The 25,317-nt window shown below is 38.0% G+C and overlaps 1 protein-coding gene across 5 annotated transcripts in view; it reads left to right on the forward strand.

Moving 5' to 3' along the window:
- The window catches only part of LOC139468286 (zinc finger MIZ domain-containing protein 1-like), a 412,922-nt gene that overhangs the window by 338,155 nt on the left and 49,450 nt on the right, over positions 1-25,317 (forward strand). For all 5 annotated transcript variants that reach the window (XM_071250157.1, XM_071250160.1, XM_071250161.1 and 2 more), the window contains one exon: positions 10,010-10,115. In XM_071250157.1, coding sequence (XP_071106258.1) covers positions 10,010-10,115 — 106 coding nt within the window. The remainder of the gene's footprint in view (positions 1-10,009; positions 10,116-25,317) is intronic.

Genomic DNA, 25,317 nt, shown 5'->3' on the forward strand with positions numbered 1-25,317 from the left:
TTGACATGAGACATGATGGCATAAGAGACATGATGGCATCAGAGACATTGGCATGAGACATGATGGCATACGAGACATTGACATGAGACATGATGGCATACGAGACATTGACATGAGACATGATGGCATCAGAGACATTGACATGAGACATGATGGCATCAGAGACATTGGCATGAGACATGATGGCATCAGAGACATGATAGCATCAGAGACATGATGGCATCAGAGACATGATGGCATGTTACACATACCATATGAGATGGAGCATGTACCAGGTGAAATGAAATGTGAATGTTTATATATTGCCAGCATTCAAGGGTGTCCTTCGTCTATATTTGTAGACTGAGCATTACAGCATGTCTGAATCAGTGACATGGAAGCATGTCTAAATCAGTGACATGGAAGCATGTCTGAATCAGTGACATGGAAGCATGTCTAAATCAGTGACATGGAAGCATGTCTGAATCAGTGACATGGAAGCATGTCTAAATCAGTGACATGGAAGCATGTCTGAATTAGTGTCTGAATCAGTGAAATGGAAGCATGTCTGAATCAGTGACATGGAAGCATGTCTGAATCAGTGACATGGAACCATGTCGAAATCAGTGACATGGAAGCATGTCTGAATTAGTGTCTGAATCAGTGACATAAAAGCATGTCGAAATCAGTGACATGGAAGCATGTCTGAATCATTGACATGGAAGCATGTCTAAATCAGTGACATGGAAGCATGTCTGAATCAGTGACATAGAGGCATGTCTGAATCAGTCTCATGGAAGCATGTCTGAATCAGTGACATAGAAGCATGTCTGAATCAGTGACATGGAAGCATGTCTGAATCAGTGACATGGAAGCATGTCTAAATCAGTGACATGGAAGCATGTCTGAATCAGTGACATCAGTAATGAGTAGACTGCTGACCAGCCAGGCCGTAGTGACTGACCAGTTGGACTAGACTGATTGGTCAATTGTTGTGAAGACCTTGCCGTGTAGCGGAGGTTCATAGCGACCTCTTCCCTGTCCTACTTCACATGACTTCAGCAGCATGGTACCACAGATCAATACCACAGTCCAACTAATAGGAAATTTGATAGTGGTGGCATATGTTGTGAATATTTTATATGTTTAGCCTGGGATTCCCAGCGCACCACTCTACCCTTGATAATTTGCTGTATTTCATCATTAATGGTGTGTTTTATTGCATCATTTGTGTTTGAGTGAAATCATCATAACGTGTTCCTTGATGTCCAGGACTGAATTGCCATCTTCACTGCCGCACCATCAATGCCTGTCTCTTTTTCCATCCTGTGATGCAGTTTGGTGATAATCTACAACAAGTGTGAATTATTATAAATAGACATCTGTGTATTTATTCGAATGCTGCTTCGTAAGAAATCTCTTTTGTGCCGTAGAGGAGCAATTATCCCTATATTTATAGCAAGTGCTTCGCATACACCATCTGGGTACTTAAGAACCAACTGTCATAATATTTTCTAAATGAGGCCTTTAAGGTATAGGAAAAGGGAGAGAAAAGTACAATACACTTTCTTAAATATTCTTGGACAAATGTTTATGTGTCTGTTTCACTTGGTGTATCCTTCTTTGTGGAGATTATTTCATTGTTAGGAGTCTGTTTCAGTGGGTATATGTTTTTTCATATTTCCTGAACATGAACAGGTGTATTGTGGTCTATGAAGTACATTGTCTCCTTCCTCAGTGTTTTCAGCACTATGACCTATCGTAACTGTACAGTTTATCATAGGTTTATGAATGACGTAGCCTTCGAACGCTTTGTTGATCGGGGCCCAGGGCGTAACTCGTAACTCCTATACTTTAACACTGGCTTAGCGCTAAGATCGCTTTGTGGAACGGGGCCCTGGTTTGTTGAGTTTGGAAGAGTAAATTTCCAAAAACCTAGAAACATAATCAGAGTGAACCAGGATTCGAACCCACAATCATAGGTTCCCCAAGTGACACAACTCTGCACAGTGAATTCATTGAAATGAACAGCAAGTTGTAATCCCCAAAATGATATGCAATGGCTTAAAGGGGAATTAATTTGTTTATTGTATTCATACATCAAAATTCATCATAACCCATCCCAATAATAATTGAATGGTCCCAAACTAATATTTACAATACTCTCAACAGTAACAAGATACTCTCCTGAGTGTAAAGATCCTTTCAAAGTACCTCCAAAGAATCCCCCTGAATATGTTTATGCCATTTTCTTGGTGCCATCACATACCTTTGGGCATGCAGCACAGAAGCTAACCCCTCAGGGAATCATAACAGAGAAGCTGATGGAATGGTTCTTGGAGGGAGCAGGTCTTCTCCTGTCTTGCATTGCCGCCGAGTAAACCATTCTATGCCATACTATGGTTTGGTGATGCTATCGGTGGAATTGGTTCGGTAGATACCGTTATTGGGATGATGTTGCAGCTTTAAGATGCTGCTGACAGGAAATTGGCAAGAAAATTGGCTAATAGATTTCAGATAGAGCCATAGGATGAAATACTGATATACAAACTGCAGTTTTTGGAAGTAAAGTTGTATTATTTGTTATTGATAGTGTTGACATAGCGTGTAGGCAGGTGGTATTTTGGGTATCATGTTTTGTGTATTTGTCTTTATAGTATATTCTTATTAAGAAAGATTTTATGGTGGTTAATTAAATTTATGTTTTTGGTTTAAATTATTTTAATCTTTGACTTAAATTTTTAATAATTTTTACATGTAAAGCATGACCATCATACAATCTTTCCATGAAAAATTATAATATTGGTATCACATAAAGCACCAAGGCTTGACATTACTGAATAAATCATCTTCTCAAAGCAAGGGAGTTAACTGACAGTAAAAGTCCAGTTTCTACCCTTGCCAAAACTAGGCATAGCCCCACCCATGGCTATTATGAGTTATGTCTCTTCAATGTCCCTCCTATTGACCAATCAGATGCCACCTCTGATATCACGTGCACTTGCTTCAAACGAAATGGCAGTGCACAGTAAAGATGGTCTGATTGATAATCAAGATCTGTATTGTAAAAAAATGGGTTTTTCGCGAAGTGCATCAAATCATGTGAGCACCTTGATCAAAAACATGAAAAGATTTGGAAAATATCTTTTGACGGTATACATGTTCTGCAAATCCTGCAATCAACCAAATTCTGCAAAGCAGTTTATGAACCGGATGTCGATTTTGATTGGACTATGCATAGACTCATTAGTCCAGCCAAAATACAACTCCATAATTCTAGCCTAGTTTGGCAAAGGTGGAAATTGGACTTTTATAGTCAGTTAATTCCCTTGACTCAGGAAGATGTGATTAAATATGAAACAAAATAAGTTCCACAATTACATCAATATATATATATGTATATGTATATGAAGTTTAAATATATGTAACCTTTTGAAACAAGGACACCCAATTTACTACGAGTGAAGCTAATCTCTTACTTGACCCAGTGAATGGAGACTTTCTATATGCTATGTACAACTGTGTTCGGGTAAGATGCAATGACTGGCTGTTGTTGCGTGTATATGAAATTGACGACTGTTGATAGCACAATGTCGTTGTCAGTGTGAGTTGCTTGTCTTTGTTCAAGTGAGCCATCCCTGGAGAACTGTGCAGACTGAAACTGATTATCTTGGCCAAAAATAGGACCAGTCGAGTATTCGCGAAATATGAAAGCTTGGCGGAAATTGCAATCACTTTTGGACATGAAAATAAGCTTCCCTCGAGGTGAAGTGCTTGCTGTGACAGACCCAAACTCAGTCGAGCAGAAAAGACTGAAGTCGCGCAGGAAATGAAAATATCAATATCGCGATCATGGTGTATATTTTCTTGCCACAGATGAAGAAGGTAACCGATAATTTATTGATCGGTTTAATCTGTACTATGGGCAGAAGAAGGAAATTCAATCAGGGAGGAAAAAGACAATATCATCCTGTTAAACGATTGGGGGAAATGTGATTGATATCACAAATGACATTCATGCTTTTTCATGCAAGAGCAATAATCAGTCACTGGGAAAGGGACATTGGATTGGACTGTTTTCTTTTGAAAAGCTGAGATCAAGTTTTCATATTTTATTATAGTCCTGGTTTTATCTGTTCAATATTTCTAGTTTTAAACTTTTAAAAAGTAATCAATTTGTTATTTGCTTTGCAGTTACTCTTTTCAAGTTTGTATTTTGAAAATATGGGGGTTTTAAGTCATTTTTTAAATTATTTTTAACCATGCTTTAAGAGTTTTTTATTATATTTAAGAGTTAATCAGGAGTTTGAATCCATGATGTTACAACATCATTATCATTTTTGTTTAAAACAGGGTTTGACACATAAATTATCCTAAATTTTGTTCATTATTTTAGGTTCTTCTAATGATAAAATGTAATTCACTTGTTAAGCTCAGCCGCACAAACATCACACGCATGTTCCGATTCTCCCATCACAGAAAAACCCTCTTATCTCCGTTAAGCAAACCATCATATGTAACAAGTCACATCTTTTAATAAAAAAACATCAGATCAAAGTAGTTACTGGGGAAAAAAGAGAAATGCTCCCAGCCAAGGAAAGAAATAGCACACGATGTCAGTGCTAACAGAAATTTATACCACCCTGTGTAGCACTATATAGACAGCACGACAGTGAACGCTATTGATTTATTGTCTCGCAAAAAACACAGTCACAGTTCCCTATGCCTTGAAGAAACATTAAAATAACTATCATGTAATTGCCAAAAGATAATAAACCTAGCCTGTAACAAAGAACAAAAGCTGCTTATAAAAAAATCGAAGTCGGACGACAAAAAAGACGTGCTCATGAAAATGCCTCTGATTTAGTTATACCATGACCTGTTACATCACCAGAGAAAAAAGGTCGGCTGAAAGGCTTTTTAAAAATGGCTGTAAGCTATAGTTTCCTGATGGACAGATCTCAGTGGTTGTGTGCACTGCCATGATATTGATCACTATCAGTTCGTCATTTGCAGTCCTGCATTTACACTTAGCTGCGTTAAGTAGAAATGAGAAGATTAAACTACAGAGAAAATATTCATGCCTTCTGACTTCGGCATCTTTCAGTGGTTAGGTAATAATATTTTTTTCACATTTAAAAATCATGCTTGATAGCACATGCGTCATAGCAGTTCTTAATGATTTGAAAGTAGACTTGAGGAATTCTCTTTTAAAGTCAATGAATAGGGCTTGGTATATAAGGATAATGAATTATTCACGTACTTCTTGAAACTGATTGTTATTTCTGGAAGTCTCATGCCCATCTCGACATTTTCAAAGATGGAAAAGGATTTTGATAATGTGTATAGGAGTTCTATCAAGAACCATCAGTAAACTGACTCTTTTGAAATTCTTTAAAGGGAGTATGCTTGAGTTGGATAGAGATAATGATAGAGAGCGCATAAGCTGATCAATAACCTGTTAGCAAGGTGTCAACATACACATTCTCCACACTGTTCAGTCAATTTTATTTTTATCCAATTTCAAATAGCCTAACAACCAATGCCCATTTGGGCAGCACAGTAGTTAGTGTTACCTCATCACATACACAGTCTGGGTTTGATTCCTTGTGTTGGTATAATCTGTAATGCAGATGATGTTTATGATCTGATACTTTTAATAAATGTTGACTAAAATGGAAGAGAGTTAACTGACTATAAAAGTCCAGTTTCAACTCTTGCCGAACTAGGCTGGTATTATGGAGTTATAGTTTGGCTGGACTAACGAGTCTATGCATAGTCCAATCAAAATCGAAATCCGGTTTGTAAACTGTCGTGCAGATTTCGGTCGATTGCATGATTTTCAAAGCATGTGCATCTCCAACTCGTTGTCAACAGATATTTTCCAAGTCTTTTCACATTTTCAATCAAGGTGCTCACGTGATTTGATGCACTTCGCGAGGTAAAACCCGTTTTATCACAATATAGATCTTGATTATCGAGCAGATCGTCTTCACTGGGTGCCGACATTTTGTTTGAAACAAATGCAAGTGATACGAGAGGTGGAATCTGACTGGTCCATAGGAGAGGCTTATAAGGGACATAACTTGTAATAACCACTGACGGTGCTAAGATCGAGCCCAGGAATTCCAGCCTATTTCGGCAAGGGTCGAAACTGGACTTTTACAGTCAGTTAACTCCCTTGCCTCAGGAAGATGTGTCCAACCTATCAACTAGATTCAGTGAATGTCCTATGGCTGCAGTCTTGGCTCATGCTTTAATTCTGTGAATCTATTCCTTGAAGCAACAGAGTTCCTTGTAATCGAGCATGTAAAATGTGATGAGAATGAATGGTACTTGGATGTGTCATCATACTGAATAATAGGAACAGTTGGGTAGTCTTGTGGTTAAAGTGTTTGCTCGTCATGTTGAAGACCTGGGTTTGATTCCCCATATGGGTACAATGTGTGAGCCAATTTCTGGTGTGCACTCCATGATATTGTTGGAATATTGCTTAAAGTGGCGTAAAACCACAGTGATGTTAATGGTTTGTTTGTGACTGGCATATTACCGGTACCCATTTCACTCTTACACAACATTATCACTTAATCTTTTTATTCCTAATTTTCTTACAAATTTTTAAATATGACAGATTTCTGCTCAAAGGGGTAATGGCAAGAGTACAGGACTACTCAAGTTTTCTTTCAACTCTACAATAACTATGTTCAAGATTACTGAGACAAAAAATCAAAGGCATCTTAAAACAAGGGCAGTGAGTTTTCAAACAGGCATGTTTAGGAGGGTTGGAATGAAATTATTTTCCTAATCTCTCCAGTTTAAGCCCTGAGGGATTTCTGCAAATCCTGTTAAGAACATATCAAGGATGAGCTTATTCCAGGATATGATGATAATGAAGTTTAATTTCGCATTTTTTTCATGAGATTGATGGCCCAACCATATCTGAAGTAAGATAAACATGCTTAATATTTCAACAATTTGGCTGTTCCAAATCCAAAGTATATTTTTATGCGTGAAAGAAACATAATTAAAGGGGGATACACCCTTTAATTATGTTTCTTTCAGGCATAAAAATATACTTTGGATTTTACTTTCATAATTTCATGTGAAAACAACATTACATAGATTTCTTTTTAAAAAGGTGAAATAAAAAAAATTTAAAAATTTGTGCAATTAGATCTTTAAAATTGTGAATATATATAATAAAGGGACACCCTTTTCTTCCAAACTTGTTGTTTAAGCGAGTACTACTGGTAAATAAAAAACCTGGTTACCCTAATTATTTCGAATAAGTTTTTTGCACCCAGAAACATGATTGTAAGGTTTTATGTCATGACCATTCAAGTCTAATTTGTCAGAACTTGCAACAAGCATGTGGTACTTGGGTCCCGTCCTACTCCTGAATCTCCACTGGTTGTTGATACAACATCTATGGTTTTAATTAAAAGTGATGAGACCCTTTCCAAAATCATAAGAAGTTCATTGTACCATTCTGGCTATATCATGAGCATGTGTTTGGAAATCACTATCACTGGCACCCATCACAAACACATGCAAAGACAAGTCAATTGTTCAAAATCATTGGAATCCATGGTACCAAAATGTGATAGAATTATATTGCAAATATTTATGGTAAGCCAATGCATTAGGCTTACACCAGGCTACAAGATATAGGCTATATATTTTCTGGTTAACCCAAACCCAAATAATTGAAATGATAGTTACTAGCACCAACATCTATATACCCAGCTATGAACATAATATAATGTAGAAACATTCTGTTGTATATATCGGTGGAGACTGCACAGTCGGAATGTGTGATAATTACCGTATCCATCCATCACGCCCTCACACCACCTACACCAAACATCTGACACAGTAACAGATGTTGTATACTAATCTAACAATGAAGTTTTTTATGGAGTGCTATCAGATTCACTGGAGCTTCAACAAAATATATTTACCATAGGCAATGACGTTGGTGTTGGTGTTTTATGCTATTACAATTTGTATGTAAAAATCTGCGCATATATCGTGTAGACATGATCAAGTTTGTTATTATTTTCGTAGTCGTAAATGAACTTGATTCACTGAAGTAAAAACAGATAGCACAGTTTGCATGTTTTCAATTACTGTGGGAAGGTTGCGTGGGTGGTGTTGATTGATTCTGAGTGCGTCCATATTGAGGATTTTTATAACTTGGTTTATGGAACCGATGGCTCTAGAAAAATGAGTCAAATAAAAACTGGAAAGCACTATTTTCTTTATTATGCCAACGCATTTAAATGTTCACCATCAAAAATAAAGTGTGCTTTGAATATGTCCAACTTCATCAACACTGCACACAGCAACACTGACTTCATCAACACTGCACACAGCAACTCTGACTTCATCAACACTGCACACAGCAACATTGACTTCATCAACACTGCACACAGCAACACTGACTTCATCAACACTGCACACAGCAACACTGACTTCATCAACACTGCACACAGCAACATTGACTTCATCAACACTGCACACAGCAACTCTGACTTCATCAACACTGCACACAGCAACACTGACTTCATCAACACTGCACACAGCAACACTGACTTCATCAACACTGCACACAGCAACATTGACTTCATCAACACTGCACACAGCAACATTGACTTCATCAACACTGCACACAGCAACATTGACTTCATCAACACTGCACACAGCAACACTGACTTCATCAACACTGCACACAGCAACATTGACTTCATCAACACAGCACACAGCAACTCTGACATCATCAACATAATTATCAAACATTCAAAATATTTTGAGGAACAAAAACATCTAAAAATGTCTTTTGCATGTATTTTTACCACCTACCAACCAGGATTTGTCACTCTGAAACCTAATGATAAACCTAAAGATATTGAAACATGGAGCATAGTAGGAAGACACTGTATATGGGATGTCACAGTTCTTGCCATATACTTTGCTCACAATAGACAATTGACAATTTAAACTGCACTTTTACCAGCAGTGATATGTTCTATATGTTTGTCACGTATTCATAAATGAATAAGACTCCTGTAAGATCTAATTTCTATCAGTTGGACGAGGTCGAATACCTTTAGAAGCAAAAACAAAATATCCTAATGTTGGATTTCATTTTCAGTCAGAATATCAACTTTTTCCATGTTCACATTCCTACACTGATGCTAGGTTGCAGATTAGCAGATGCCTTTCATTTGTTTGATTTTTAAAGTCTTTGCCACAAAAAGCTTCTCATGACGCCCTCTCTGAGAATTGTATACTTGCTAATGTCTGTGCTGCCTACTAGTTTGGAATTCTGTCTTCTTCTTTTCTTTTTTTTTCTTTTCTTTTTTTTGGGGGGGTGGTGGTTATTGCCAGATAAATGATTGAATTACATATTGTATAATGTATTGTTGTGTTATTGTTTTTGACACTGTTTACAGTATATTATGTCCAGAGATTAGATTCTTAGAATCTTAGCTAATTTTAATGACCACAAATTTGTTAAAATCTGATGGCTTCCCCCATAAACACCCCCACATCATGGACCACACTCCATTGTAAAGATGTTTCAGCTCAAAAGGAAAATATCCATTCTCATCCCTGTATGTGGGAGCTACTTGTTCTTCTGCTAAATGCCAGGTGTGGATAGTAAAGAAATGACTGCAGTCATACCATACCAAGTACCAATTTCACATGTCAGATTTCATCCCTGTCTGCAACCCGGGCTCAGGAAATACAAATATTGTTGGTCAAGTTTCTTTAAACAGTATGACACACACTCAATATAATCTCCATATGTTGATAATCGACGTTTGGGGGTCTCTAGATTGATGCAGTCGCTGCATATCTTGACGACATATCCACTCATATCTTGATGTGATTTCAGGTCTTCATGACGGTAAGAGACTTTATCAGCACAAGATATCACCTATAAAAAGTGCTTCCTGAATGTTAGTGTTTAACTGTTAACATCTTGCTGATACTCATGATAGCTGTATTTGTTGTCATCTTGCAGGTGGTGAGTAAAGTTGCAGCTCAGCCGGGATATGACCTTGACCTTGGCTACAGGTTACTGGCAGTATGTGCGTCACACAAAGAAATGTTTACGCCAAAATCGGCAGGTAGGCAAATGCCGGAGTAGTAGATTAGATACATCTCTAAATATATATTTTGTGCGCATTATGATGTATGATAGCATGGGTCATGGATGTTCTGCCAATAATAGAAAAGAATATTTTTCTTAAAATCCTTGGAACATTTTTCGCTGTCATTTACTTTTTGAAATCAATATTTTTTATACCTGGTGTTAAATTTGAAGGGTTATGATAATTATCGATACATCCTGTGTAGATTGCCATGATATTATGAGAAGACAAATATCAGAAGCGATGTGAAGAGCCAATTAGTCAGTTTGTCTAACTTGCTTGACGTGCCCAGTACGTATTTCACAGATGAATTACAGTGATTTTGCCAATTTTCTTATCTAGTTCTGTGTTATCAGACCAAAGCACTCTCAGACAATGACAGTTGCTTAAGTGTTTTCTCAATATCTTGGCCATTGCTTTTCACACTGGAATTAAAGCAACGAGGATAATGTGTGGGTTGGCGTGTATAAAATTCAGACAGTGATCTAGATGCTAATACATCTTGAATTTATTAGAGAAGTATCGTTGGATATTTTGAAGTATTGGCTTTATTCATGTATTGGTTCTTAGTTTTGCCAAAGTGTCCTCTAACTGCTTTCCTCAGGTAAATATCCAATAATTATCAACTTTTAGACAACAAAGGCACTATGACCCATGTGATAGTCAAAAACAAATAGCAGTAGTTGTGATGTTTGTGAGCAGTGAGGAGACGTGTGTTTGGGGCAAGTTGTCTAAGGGCCCACAACTAACATTGCAGGGTTGCTTTCCTTTGCTGCTGGATCTACTGGTACTGGGTTCGACTCCCAGATTCACTTTGATAATGATAGCACCACACCAGTAGTCATGGGGCCCGTGAAGATCCAGGGTGAATAGGTCTTCAGCAACCCATGCTTGCCGTAAAAGGCGACTATGCTTGTCGTAAAAGGCGACTAACGGGATCGGGTGGTCAGGCTCGCTGACTTGGTTGATGCATGTCATCGATCCCAATTGCATGGATCGATGCTCGTGATATTAATCACTGGATTGTCTGGTCCAGACTCGATTATTTACAGACCGCCGTCATGTAGCTGAAATATTGCTGAGTGCGGCGTTAAACAACAAACAAACAAACCAGTAGTCATGGGGTTCACAACAGTGGTATAACTAACATCATTTGGGACTTTCCTCCCTATTAAGATGACACACTTTGATATGATCAAAATATTGTGGTACTTCTCCTCCCTCACTCCCCCCTTGCCATGATGGTCAGTTCCAGACATGCCCATAAAACTCTCCATGAGCACAAGAGAAAAACAAAAGCAAAATTGTGTAAATGTATTCGAACAGATGTGACCAAAATCCTCTTGGAGAGATAATGTTATTAAGAAAATTTGCAATTAATATCTCCCAAGACTTATTTCTGAAGTAATGCATAGGGGCAATGGGTATTTACAGCTTTTTCACTACTAATGTTTTAACATATCAAATTGTTTCGGTTGATCACATTCCGGAAACTATGAGCGATTGAATAAGATGTTTTTCGGTGTTTTTCACAAGTTTTGAATAAGCTGTATATGGCTGTCAGAGAAGAGACAAAAACTAGCAGTGTCAAGATAGTAAATAACTTGCCTTCCCTTCCTGCTCATCCTCTTGTTAAAGATCAAAGGAAGTAAGTCTATTTGTATTTTCTAATTAATCTTAAAATGACAGAAGCTTTCAGATATTTCAATCCGGAACTCAGCTGTGAATAGGCTCTAAGTCAGACCTAACAACCCTGATTGCAGTTATGATGGAAACGCGGTAACGTGCACAAGCTTTTAAAAAGTTTCAAGCTTTTCGAATCAATAATCCATTATACCAAAGATTGTGATTTTCAGGTCTCTGATTAGTTTTGGGAGGGAAAAAAAAGAAGATGTCTTTTTCAGCCAGTACAATAGAAGTGATTTTCTCAGTCAATGACGACAGTGTTTAGATCAAGACACTCAGCTGATATATATTGATCAGGGGGGTTCTTTCGAAATTGATTTTCATGGAATGCTAACTCATTCTACTCAATTGTCAAGTCATTGATCCATCAGTGTGGTAATGCTTTCCTAACGAAATGTATTTTCATCGAGAGACTTGATGCAATCGATGTCCACTGTACTGTTTTCCTGCCTAGAAAGTCGGTAGAAGATCCGTAGCTTGTGGGGAGGTGTGGAGGGAAAAATATTTTCTCTGACTTTACAACACCTGCTTTTGTCACCGTTACATATACGTGTGTAGATTACGTGTAGATTTCAGTTGTGTGACATGTGTGTCTTGTCTCTGTTGGCCAAGGAACAAAGGTTTTAGGACTGAACAGAAGTTTAACTGATTTTGTGATATGTTATTTTTGAATTTGAAATATTTTTCATTCTCGACATATGTGCCATACTTTCCTTATCATGTCATGTATATCATTTTATTTTTAAAAATTATATATTTTTAAAAATTATTTATGGTAAATATTTTTAAGATTTTACTTTTCTACATGCATTGCTTACATCGTTTAATCTGAGGCATTAATGTTAACATTCTTTTCTGAAAATAATTTAGGCTGGGTTCGTGAGCTATGAATAGTAAAGTCGCTATTACAGTACAGAGATCGATGGAAAAGAATAGAAATTCATAAAAAAATTATGTCATTTAAGTAACATTGATTTACAACAATGAAAAATCAATTGCTTTCAAGACTGCCAACGGACCTTCTGCTTCAAAAATATCTTTGATTTTTAACTGATTATCATGGTTAACAAACAGTTTCATATTTGTTGAGGCGTGTAAATGGCTTCTGTTTGTTGAAGGGCATGTGATGCCTCTATTCCGCGAAATCAGCTTTTACCTCATGATATTAGCCACAGTGGAGTAACGAACTTCAAAAAATAATTTCATGGAATACTGCCATTTTTCGTGTTGATTTTCTGTTCTTCTCGTAAATCAATTATTCATGGCGTTCCCCATTATGATCCGTCTATTTGGGATGGGAATCTGTCACATGCGTGGCCATAATTACATTACCTCTAATGGCTTGGAAAGTTTTCATTGAATTTTACTTAGCATCACCTTTTTGGAGCCTTTGGATAAACAGAAGTCAGAGATTTTCAGCTCTTTAGCTATTCTCTTCTCCATTGAACATTTTTTATATAGGAGGTCACATACTGTGTCCTTGAGATCAGTTATGATATACTGCAAACCATCCATCATTCATCCAAGTCTCGATCAAAATGGCTAATGTATTAAGTTATGGTCTATGGTGAGTTGCAATACATGTATCTTCAAGAAAAATAAATACAACTTTTTGTAAATTTTTCTTGCTATTTCCACTGAATGTATGTCTAGGAAAATTAGATATATTGTTTAAACTTAGTTATGAAAGTTTACTTTTGACTTAATTTTGTAATTATCTTTTCTGTTTGCAGGTGATAAGGTGCATATTTTAGTTTATCATTTATTGCCAGCACTTCCTAATATTTCACATTGTTCAAGTTTTTATAATTTATTCTTGCATTTGCATTAACAAATCATTATATGGTTTCAAAAAAATTAATTTAATTAAATGGGTTTTTTTATATGCATGTTATTTGACTAACATGTTTATTTTCACAATCAGATGTGTTGTTTTAATCTTTACTGATAATGGAAGTATTTTATCTTGGAAAATGTTAGATACTAGATTTACATTTTTGAATAAAATTTTAAGAATGTGTTAAACATTACCTGGTAATGGTACCTGGTACATAATCTGATCACATTATACCTGGTATGAAATCTGATCACATTATACCTGGTATGAAATATGATCACATTATACCTGGTATAAAATATGATCATATTATACCTGGTACATAATCTGATCACATTATACCTGGTACATAATCTGATCACATTATACCTGGTACATAATCTGATCACATTATACCTGGTACATAATCTGATCACATTATACCTGGTACATAATCTGATCACATTATACCTGGTATAAAATATGATCACATTATACCTGGTACATAATCTGATCACATTATACCTGGTATGAAATCTGATCACATTATACCTGGTATGAAATATGATCACATTATACCTGGTATGAAATATGATCACATTATACCTGGTATAAAATCTGATCACATTATACCTGGTATAAAATCTGATCACATTACACCTGGTATGAAATCTGATCACATTATACCTGGTATGAAATATGATCACATTATACCTGGTATAAAATATGATCATATTATACCTGGTACATAATCTGATCACATTATACCTGGTACATAATCTGATCACATTATACCTGGTACATAATCTGATCACATTATACCTGGTATGAAATATGATCACATTATACCTGGTACATAATCTGATCACATTATACTTGGTACATAATCTGATCACATTATACCTGGTATATGCAGTAAGGTATGTACTCTTTGCACTGTTGATATGCTTTCCACATAATAATCATATAGCTTTGTGAAAACTGTAACATAGTGGACACCCTTCTGTATCGATTCATGTTTTTCGCGTTTATGTTGCTAGAAAAAGTGTTATTTAAATACGAGAACAAAGTGTCCCCAACATGACTATCAGTGGACTAGTTTTTCCTCATAAATATTCATAAAGATAAGTCCCACTTACAGCCCTGTGCAAGTATGGTTAGGGAAGCTGTATCTTGACATGAGCAGACAAGCCTCATTCTGACATTCTCTACAAGAATAGCAATAATGATTATGATAATATGAAGGTTAGATTTACAACATGAAAAGTGTTATATGTTCAGACATGTTACCTCAATTAAAAAATCATGTTTATTTGTAATTAAACTTTTTCAATTACTGCACTGTGTTTTTTCCCATCCAAATAGTGTCGTTGTCATCACCAGATCGCCAGGTTCAATATTGGTTACTAAGGAGAGTTGTGTGTCCTATTACATGTGTAAAAGTTACTTATAAACCTGAGTAAAAGAGGCAGGTTTATACAGACAGACGTTCGCAGACAATTGCTCACCAAAAGCAAAGATGTTAATTATTTGGCAATGATTTAACAAGTGACTTGAAAACCCTGACCCTTTGTTGGCACAGCTCCAAGATTTTTGCTCGTATTTTGTACTTTGCATAGAGGTACAGGCTTGGTGGCAAACATACCTCGCAGATTTCTTTTTCTACACCAAACACCTTCAGTCTGTTTGCTAGGCAGGATGGCCAGTCGTATGTATATGATAGGCCAATTTCACTTTGTAACGCAATTGATGACAACAATAGCGAAATTGACAAGATTTGTGTGAATTACTTGAGCTGTAGTATACATTGAGTGTTGGCAAGGTCGGTGGTCATTAACATGAGTGCTCTCATTGTGACTGCCCCTGCTTGGGGGGGGGGGGAGGCCACGGTATAATGAGGGTCTTGCTAGGCGCGCTATCATGAGGGCTGTGCTGGGCACTAGGGTGGGATTGAGCACTTGTAGAACTGAGGAGGACAACATGATGCAGACGATGTTTGTGTAACTGCAGGGAGAGACAAAGACATGGCTTAAAAATCTGCTTCCTGATTAACTGGATTTCTGCTGTCATATTATCTAAACAGCTGTCTGTGTAGCATAACAATTCCTCACATTTCTAGATTGTTGAATAAGCCCCCACCTGAAGGAGCTCCACGAGCTCAGGGCTTCAGGGAATGCATACAAAAGTTACAAGTTGTTTGAATGGGCCGATTTATTGCAATGGTTCACTTTGGGGTGTGAGGTTGTACACACTTATCTCAAGCTGTTTATCATTGTTAATGATCCATCATATCAAAGCTAATATTTCAGTTGGCATTAGTCAGCATATTCCCAGTATTAGTTCACACAGTTGCACACTGAAGGGATATAGCATTGAAACAATTTATTTTACAAAAAGATCGGTGCTTATACAGCAATGGAAATAGAACTGTGGTGTATATTTTGTTTTCGCTAATAGTCCTGTAAGCTATAGTATAGAAATTCTGAAATTGAAACAAAGCGGTTACACACATACCCCTCACTCCATGTTTCTTGAAGCAACTTTCCACATGATTAAGGGACATACGCCTGAACTTCAGACAGTTTTTGGTGAAAAGCACTTTTAACTTCACATCTGTATAACCGATATCGTTCCTATTCCTCGCCCACACTGAATTCTTTATGCAGAATTGCAACTTGATCTGACACAGTTGCAGAATTCTTTTAGTAAATAATCTTCTACAAAATATGTTGTTTTTCTCTAATAATTACTCTTTTGAAAAAGGTATCACATAATAACCTGCAGTAATGCCGGAAAGAAGAGGGCTCACTCACTGACATGATTGAGTCTAATTATGTAATTAAAAGACTGAACAAATCTGTGCATTTCTTAATAGTGCATAAATCTTGTGTGGGCAGGGAAGATTTCACAGGGTGTAATCACAAGTTTTCAATTGCCGAAGATGGCAATCTAGGAATAAGTGATGCCTCTGGCAGTTGGTTAAGAAGAAATGTGTTGCTGTTTTTCATAAGAGAGATACACAATGGTTTACATGTTGAGTCTGTAAAACCTTATCAGTACCTATCATCACATAAATGCTCTCACAAGTCAAATATCACACCTTAGGCCAGCCTTTCTCTGCTACATGGATCCCAGACTTAATCCAGTAGGACCAGACTTGGACAGACAAATCTGACGCAGAAAATACAGGAGACGAGAACCACCGGGAACAAATCAAGGGTCATGTTTTAGTGACTGGGCAAGATATATTCTAAAGACCCAAAGACATCTTCCTGAGACAAGGGAGTTAACGGACTGTAAAAGTCCAGTTTCCACCCTTGCCGAACTAGGCTGGAATGTCATAGTTCAATCATAGCGCCACCAGTGGCTATTACAAGTTCCCTTCTATGTTGCTCCTACTGACCAATGGGATTCCACTTCTCATATCACTTCTTGTATCACTTGCATATCTTCAAACAAATCCGTGTTGTTTACGAACCGGATGTCAATTTTGTTACATGATTTAATTAGGCTTCCTAGTACAGCCAAAATACAACTCCGGAATTCAAGCCTAGTTTGGCAAGGGTGGAAACTGGACTTTCATAGTCAGTTAACTCCCTTGCCTCAGGAAGATGACACTGTTCCTTACATATACATCTAGATACCGTATTTTCTGACATCATTTGTAAATGAGCCTGACAGTGCCATGTTCATCCTTGATTACCCAGTACATCATATATCCATTGCATAAGGATAATTACCCTGGACACATAATAGAACAGCTTTGTTTTGATCCTGATTCGAATAGCCATCCAGTCACCCTCATCTGCAAGGAACGTATTGTGCTAAGCTAGTGATAGGATGGATGACAATAGTAACGTCACTTCCAAACCAAAGCGATGGTGAAGGGATCCAGGGCATTAATTGTATCGGAATGGAGATATAATATCCTGGATAATTGAGGATGTGCTGTGTCTGGTCCTGAAGATAAAAAGCAAGGGTTAATTAATGCAGCAGAAAAAAGATCAGTCCAAGAATTAGAATACATACTACTCAAAACAAGTTAAAAAAACACCCATTTTACCATGTGAAATTTTTGTGTGTTCTTTAACTTCTTTTATGTAGTATATAATTGTTAACTGATTTTAAACAAATAAAATAGTTGGCCTTAAACACTAAGATGAAAAATGTTTACTTGTGCATCATATATAAACTTTTGTCATGAAAATATTATTTGCAAATTTATGCGTCAATAAAATTGCTTTGCATTAAGGAAAGTTATACCAGACGTATAGTTTATGAAAGTATGAGATGTATTATACAAAACAAGTAGTCCTTATCAATACGAGAACATACTGTCATCATAACACATTGCCTGCAATTATCAATAAAAAAACTGTGATAATGTAAATGAAAGCTTGACATAATGGGATTGCCTTTAAATGAGAGGAGAACAGATTTACATACTTTGCACAAGATGTATCAGATTTGGCATCAGTTGTAGCTTCATGTGTTATTTCCTCTGAAGCCGATGCCAGAGGACATATTTTGCCAATATCTGTACCATTGCGGTACTGCTGTGTTCCTGCTACTCAGAGATAAATACTTTCCTGGGCCCAGCGCAGGTGGGATCTTCATGAGAGGCCATGTGTGGGTTGGAGAATGTAGCGTGGCAATGTTTCAAAAGTGCCAGCAGTCAGATCAAATTTGTATGTATTCAATGTACAAAATGAAATACAGTAATAGATTTATGTCCATTTGAGAATTATTACCTCTCTCTTTTCATAACATTTGTTATTTTTTGGAAATGGCTACATACAGCATCCAATGTCTAGAAGCTAATTAGAAAAAAAATATGTTGGAATGTCAAAACTATCTTTAATGACATTTAGAGACCGGAGATTTTTGTAAGTTTCTGTTGATGATAATGTTTTAAACTACTGGATTAGAATAAATATATATTTACTAATTTTAGATGACTAAGTTTGATAAGAATTAGGGTTAGTGGAATACAAATCAGTTTTACTTTAAAAAAACCAACTTAGGTTCCACAAAATAATATTCCCATATTACATTATATGAAAAAAGATAACAAGTACCAAACGAAATCTCACTCTCAACAGGATTATTATACTTATTATGTTTATACTTTCTCATTAACTTAATAGATTGCAGAATGAGGTAAAACACATCACACAAATGTTGTTGAATAAACCAACCCATTCAGGGCCCCAGGTGAGGAGATAGGCCCCTAGATTTATTCTTCAGTAGCATTTATAACCAGGAGTTATGCCATTCACTCCAGTTAGCTAGTGAGTATCATGAGCAGGGAAAGTCTGGGGAACACTTGGCTAATTGCTGGGACTAACAAGCCATTGGTCCCGCTCAGATGTAGATGGAATTGTAATTATGTCATCTCTAGATAGCGGTTTCTACAGGGGCTTCTCAAACACATTCTCAGAATAGGCCTGTCCCATACACTGTACCATCAGTCAAGGAACACCCAACAATGTGAGGGCCTACAGGGAGGGTGGGAACATGCGTGATGAGTATGTTTTGATATTTATTGATCAACAGATGGTGATAAAGTCATCTTGCAAGTTTGTATATTGATGCACAAATAAATCTGACCCTGGTATCAGTTAGTAATGACACTAAGTTTGTTTAAGATTCAATATTTACTCAAAGCTTTAACTCTTTATGAAGGCAGTATGCATTTAATGAGTTGTCCAAGGTTTTTATCAAGGCCAGGGATAGAAATATGTTTGTTGTAATATGTACCACAGGGCACATTTAACATGTTTAGGTGTGCCCACAAGAAAAAATGTATTCCATCAAACCTCAAGTTTGATAGATAATGAGAATTTGTAATTTAGAAAGTTTTCCCCAGACTAAATGAGTGAGTGAGTCTGGTTTTATGCAGCTTTTAGCAATATTCCAGCAATATCACAGCAAGGGACACAAGAAATGGGCTTCACACATTGTACCCATGTCAGATTCGAACCCAGGTCTTTGGCATGACCAGGGAACACTATGACAATGAGGCTACAACACCCCAACCCACCCCCCTAGGATCTATTTCAAGTGAAATGCTAACTTTGCTTTCCCAAATGGAGATGGCATTCTTCCATTGATGTCGGAACACAACTGAGCTACCAATATTTACTTGTGGAACAACAATACCACCTGTGTGGACCCTCACGAAATAGTCTTGTATAAATTGTATATCCACCCTTCCTCTGTTAAGCTAATAAAAACTACTGAAATACCCACTCCGAGAAACGCAACTAAGGGGTTTCATTGCATAAATCATTTGCCAGGTATTTCTTCAGAGCCTTTAAATTCTTGGACTTGTTTCACAAAATGGTGTCAATCAGTAAGGCAGTTAGAGCTGGTGGTGTTGTTTTTCCCGAGGAGATGTTTCATACCACGGTAGAGAATATATCTTGAGTGGGAGCCAATTTCTAAGAGGCGAAAATATATTCCCGAGGCAGCGACCAAAGTTTCAACAGCTATTTCATTGAGGGTCTACACCTTGCCGAGTGTTTGATGTCGTGTGAGAACCAGTTTTGAGTTCTGATTCAGTTCGAAAAGTTAAGCAGTGTAATAGACTATTACTTGTATACATCCCTTTCATGAAAGTGTTTCCTACAAAATGAGCAATGGAAGCGAACTACAATGGTTATTTCACAGTGACGTTTAAGTCTACAGAAGAGGGCGTATAAGTCTACAGAAGAAGGTGTATAAGTCTACAGAAGAAGGCGTCTGCATCTTTTAAAAGAAACATGGAAGAATGGTATCTTCTTTGGTGCAAATATAAATCATTCAGAAGTGAATATATGTATGTTTAACTTTTCGACCAGTGAAAATTCCTTAACCAACTGAAACAAATTCGGCAAGTTCACCATATCGACCCTCAGCGTTGTCCTTCTTGACCTCTGCTGGTAGAGAAATATGGAGAAATTGAAACCCTTGCAGACGGAGACAAGTTTATACTACCAGTTGTTCAGCGCCGTCTGGCGGAGAGGTTTCGTGTATGATTGACAGGTGGAGTTTTTCACCTCTAATCCTTACATTGGCACTTTACCTAAACTCGTGCAAATTTTATGACGGGTTTAGAGCCGTTTCTGCAAATCCGTGACAAGTGGTGCCCCTCGCTTGTGTCTTTTGCAAAGTTTTATTGACCCAGTATTTCGGTTTAATTGCTGAGACAAGCAGTTTTTTAAGATGATAGGATATTGTAGGCGATTTAAATTCGTCAACAGACTCACCAAAGTCTGTTCGCAGATTATAAAATATTTTATTTCCAGCGTCGAATGTTTGACAGCGTATCTCACAATGGAATGGAAACAAGAAACTTCAAATATTAAATTGGCCGTACCAGTTTAAATACTTATTTGTAATAATTTAATTGAAAGATCGGCACGTTTCGTGAGCTGTGATACTGTAGAGAGTTTATACTTGAGGAATATCCTACGAACACTTTATGGTTCTGAGCGAGAAACAATAAATAAAACACATGTCTTTTAGTTTTTTACTCGCTGTTCGTGCATGGCATTGGTCAGACACCTTGTCAGCAAGCAAGCCTAGGAAATGAGGCTATCCCACACCGCCTTTGTTAGATTCGCTCAGACATGTGGGGAATTCCTCGCATTTCAAGACCCACCGCAAGGTGGCGCTCAAATACAAATGGGGTTCTCTCGGGGTTGGGTCGTTTAAAACCTAATGGAGTATTTGTTTTGTGTCAACAGTCAGTCGGGCAAGATTTTCTTCACCCTTCTCGAACCCCGTAACTCTCGACACGGCCGAGTGACTCCGCTCTGTAAATCTTTCCCCAGACAGCGAACGCCGAGCGAGTTGCCAGCCATCCTCATTGTTAGCCTATTATCATAGTAAACGCTGCACGTGCCATATGTCAAGCCAAACCAGCGGTAAAAGCTAGTTTGTCATTTCAGAAAATAGGCCATATTAAACAAGCCGGGGCCGACAACAGAGACCCTGCATTTTGAATTTCATACCCTCCCCGCGCTTCACAATGCTCATAATGTAACCGGGCCTGGTGCGTTTGTTAGCGGATATTTTAGTAAGGACTAATGACTTTATGTTTGATTTGACGAAACTAAGGATCGGTGTAATATCCACACATTGATCACGCAGGGACAAATATGAAACATATTACATGCCTCGAGTAGCTTAAGCAGACCTGAGACAATGACTCATGATCGTGTTTGACACAGACAATTACACGAGTAAACAGTCATAACTTATTCGTCAAGGGCAAGGTCACACAAGGGAGACCATTTAGGCCAGTGAGGATGGGTTTACGCCGTTAGCCACGGCGAGGGATAGTAAAACGAGTATAATAGAAATCGGAGAATATTTATCGCGAGCATGTCTTATCGAAGGGGTTAGTTACAACGTGCTGTGTCAAGTCACCCGAAAATATCTTTATATTCGGGTCACGTGCAGACGTCAGACCGCGTCATGTATTACGCATGATAGATAATAATGACGGTGCGACAGCATGAATTGTTTACTTTCTGTTTTTCTGCACGCTAGCTTCTGTAAATTATGACACAACGGCCAGAAAATTTACTGTAAATTGAACGCACAAGGCTCTCGTTTCGCATAGGTGATTTCTAAGAAAGCAAGTTTGAGCCCGTGTCGAGGTGAGTTAAAAGCCGTATTTCGTAGCCACGTATGAGTTTTCGAGGTTATTTAGTTCTCTAAGAGCTGTATTAAATTATTGGGATTGTGATATCAGGTTACATAACGCACGGTGACCCCCTAGACGCTGACAAAAGAATTTTAAACGACGCGACGGATTGGAAATGATACCGACGATCAAAGATGGGAGGCCGTTGTTGGGCGGTCGCTGTTTATGGAAATTGACTGTAACGCGAACTGGGGAGTCACTGGCCCTAGTTGTGAAAATGCCGCTCTCGGTTGTTCTGAAACAACGCGAAGTAGTGTCACATCTCAATGTCGTTGTCACCCTCCACCCCTACTCCCCCTCTTTCTCTCCCCCTCCCCCTCCCTCCTCTGTCGTTCCACCCGCCCCGTAGCCATACAGCCCGGCCATCAAACGGGAAAAAAATACCAGTTGAAGAAAAGCTATGATTTCGCTTTCATCGGGCAACTGCTCTGTAAATGAACATAAGGCCACGACAGCTTGATAAATTGTTCTTCGGAAAAGACTTGGCCAGTTATTACTGTCTTTTGGTTTTCACTGGGATTTATGTAAGATTACTTACATACCTTTGTAGCTTTGAGCACCACAGTTAATTATTTATATATATATATATAACTAAGTTTGTCGTAAGAGGCGACAAACGGGATCGGGTGGTCAGGCTCGCTTACTTGGTTGCTGAATGTCATCATATTCCAATTGCGTGGATCGATGCTCATTATGTCAATCACTGGATTTTTCTGGTCCAGACTCGATTATTCACAGACCGCCGTCATACAGCTGGAATATTGCTGAGCTCTGCGTTAAACAACAAACAAACAATAGCATCAATGAGATAACATGCTGCATACATATAACATTAACATTATTATTCCAATATCTTGCGGCGTTAAACATTAAACAAACGGAAAAAAGGGGCGACCAAATGGAACAGACTCGTACCCCGTCGGCGATCATTGGATTGTCTGGTCAAAACTCGATAATTTACATGTCTTAAAGCTGGAATACTGATGAGAGCGGCGTTAAACAACAAACAAACAAACATTCACATTCCAAGTTCCACCCGTGATAAGCTTGCAAAGAATCAACGCAAGTGACGTCATGCAGTGTCAATGGGAGATGCCTATATGTGACGGGGCAATATATGCAAATAGCTGTGTCCATCCAATCATCGCACAGCCAACAACGTGACCCCATGAGGATTTAGGGCGTGAAATACCAATGGGCGGTACAAACAGATCATTAGCATTTCATAAAACAAAACTCGCCGACAACAATAACGTGTTTGTATAGTTAGATATTTGAAAAAAAAAGCCCTAAGGGTCCCCAAAGACGCATTCCTAAAGTCACTTTGGCTATCGACGTTGTAAACACATTCATCCTAATTTGAATGGATTCGTGAGGGAGCAAAACCTGACTTTCTCTTCAAGTGGAGAAAGAATCGATAATATATTTCTTTAAGGCAAAAGGTGTTTTGAAACAAAACGGGTTACTGGCGAATGCAATGAATATTTAACAGCTTGACGAAGATATCTCGTGTAATGGAGATTCATAAGTACGAGATCGTCAAAGAAGCTACTTCAAATCAAAAGGAGTGTAAAACTCGATTGACTCTTACATAACTATATTAACTTAACTATAAAAAACATCAATAATAAACGACTCCGTGTAGAGAAATTCCATCTAGAGAGTTAAGCATATATGTTGCCTATTAAGTTCTCGTCTATAACGTGTTTATGTGCCATAGAAAGCTAGACAGATTCTAAAGGAATTCTTCTTGCTGTACTATAAGCGGGAAAGAGATACGCGACCTTCATTAATCGCCATGGTATCGGTGGAGTGCCCAATCAACCCCTGAATAACCCGTAACGCTCATTTAAGAGGCGGAACTCGAACAATTGACATCTTTTAAAACAAATTATCCTGAAACATTCATATTAAATTGAAATTTCAAAGGTTGACGTCGGCCTTTTACTGTTGTGATGTTTAGGAGCTGAAACTATATCTCCCCGTTGCCAGATATATAGGTCCATGTACACCACAGGGGTTGAAACTATATCACCCCGTTGTAGTTCTAGGGCCAGATGTATAGGTCCATGTACCCTACATGGGTTGATACTATATCTCCCCGTTATACTTCTAGGGCCTGAATTAAAGGTCCATGTACTCCACGTGGGTTGAAACTATATCTCCCCGTTGTACTTCTAGGGCTAGATGTATAGGTCTATATACACCACAGGGGTTGAAACTGTATCACCCTGTTGTACTTCTAGGGCTAGATGTATAGGTCCATGTACACCACAGGGGTTGAAACTATATCTCCCCGTTGTACTTCAAGGGACAGATATATAGGTCCATGTACCCCACAGGGGTTGAAACTATATCTCCCCGTTGTACTTCTAGGAGAAGATATATATATAGGTCCATGTACCCCACATGGGTTGAAACTATATCTTCGTTGCAGTATACATTATGCATGATTGTCACAAGAGTCGACACATGAGGATCGGGTGATTACAATGTGTGACCTTGCTGACTGTTCAACACCAGACCCAGTGAAGGCGAATCGTTGCTCTTGTTATCAACCATTGGTTCAGACTCCATTGTTTACTGTCCGACGTGATAACTCATCTGTCCTATTGCTGACTGCAGTGTGAAACTCGACGACTTACTGTCAGAAAGTGTGTCAAGCTATGTAATGGCATCTCGCAGTCAATTCATTAATGAGTGAGTTTGAGTCTCGTGTTGTTTGGATCGGTATTTCCGTTATGTCAAGGCTTGTCAGATTAACATTTGTTTGTTGTTTAACGCCGCACTCAGCTATATTCCAGCTATATGACGGCGGTCTGTAAATGATCGAGTGTGGACCAGACCATCCAGTGATTGACATCATGAGCATCGATCCACGCAGGATACAATGAGATGCATCAACTAAGTCTGGGAGCCTGGCCACCCGATCCCGTTAGTCGCCTCTTACGAAAAGTATAGTCGCCTTTTACGGCAAGCAC

This window comes from Haliotis cracherodii, unplaced genomic scaffold (assembly GCF_022045235.1).
Source record: "Haliotis cracherodii isolate W230 unplaced genomic scaffold, xgHalCrac1.p SCAF_2, whole genome shotgun sequence".
NCBI classification, from domain to species: domain Eukaryota; kingdom Metazoa; phylum Mollusca; class Gastropoda; order Lepetellida; family Haliotidae; genus Haliotis; species Haliotis cracherodii.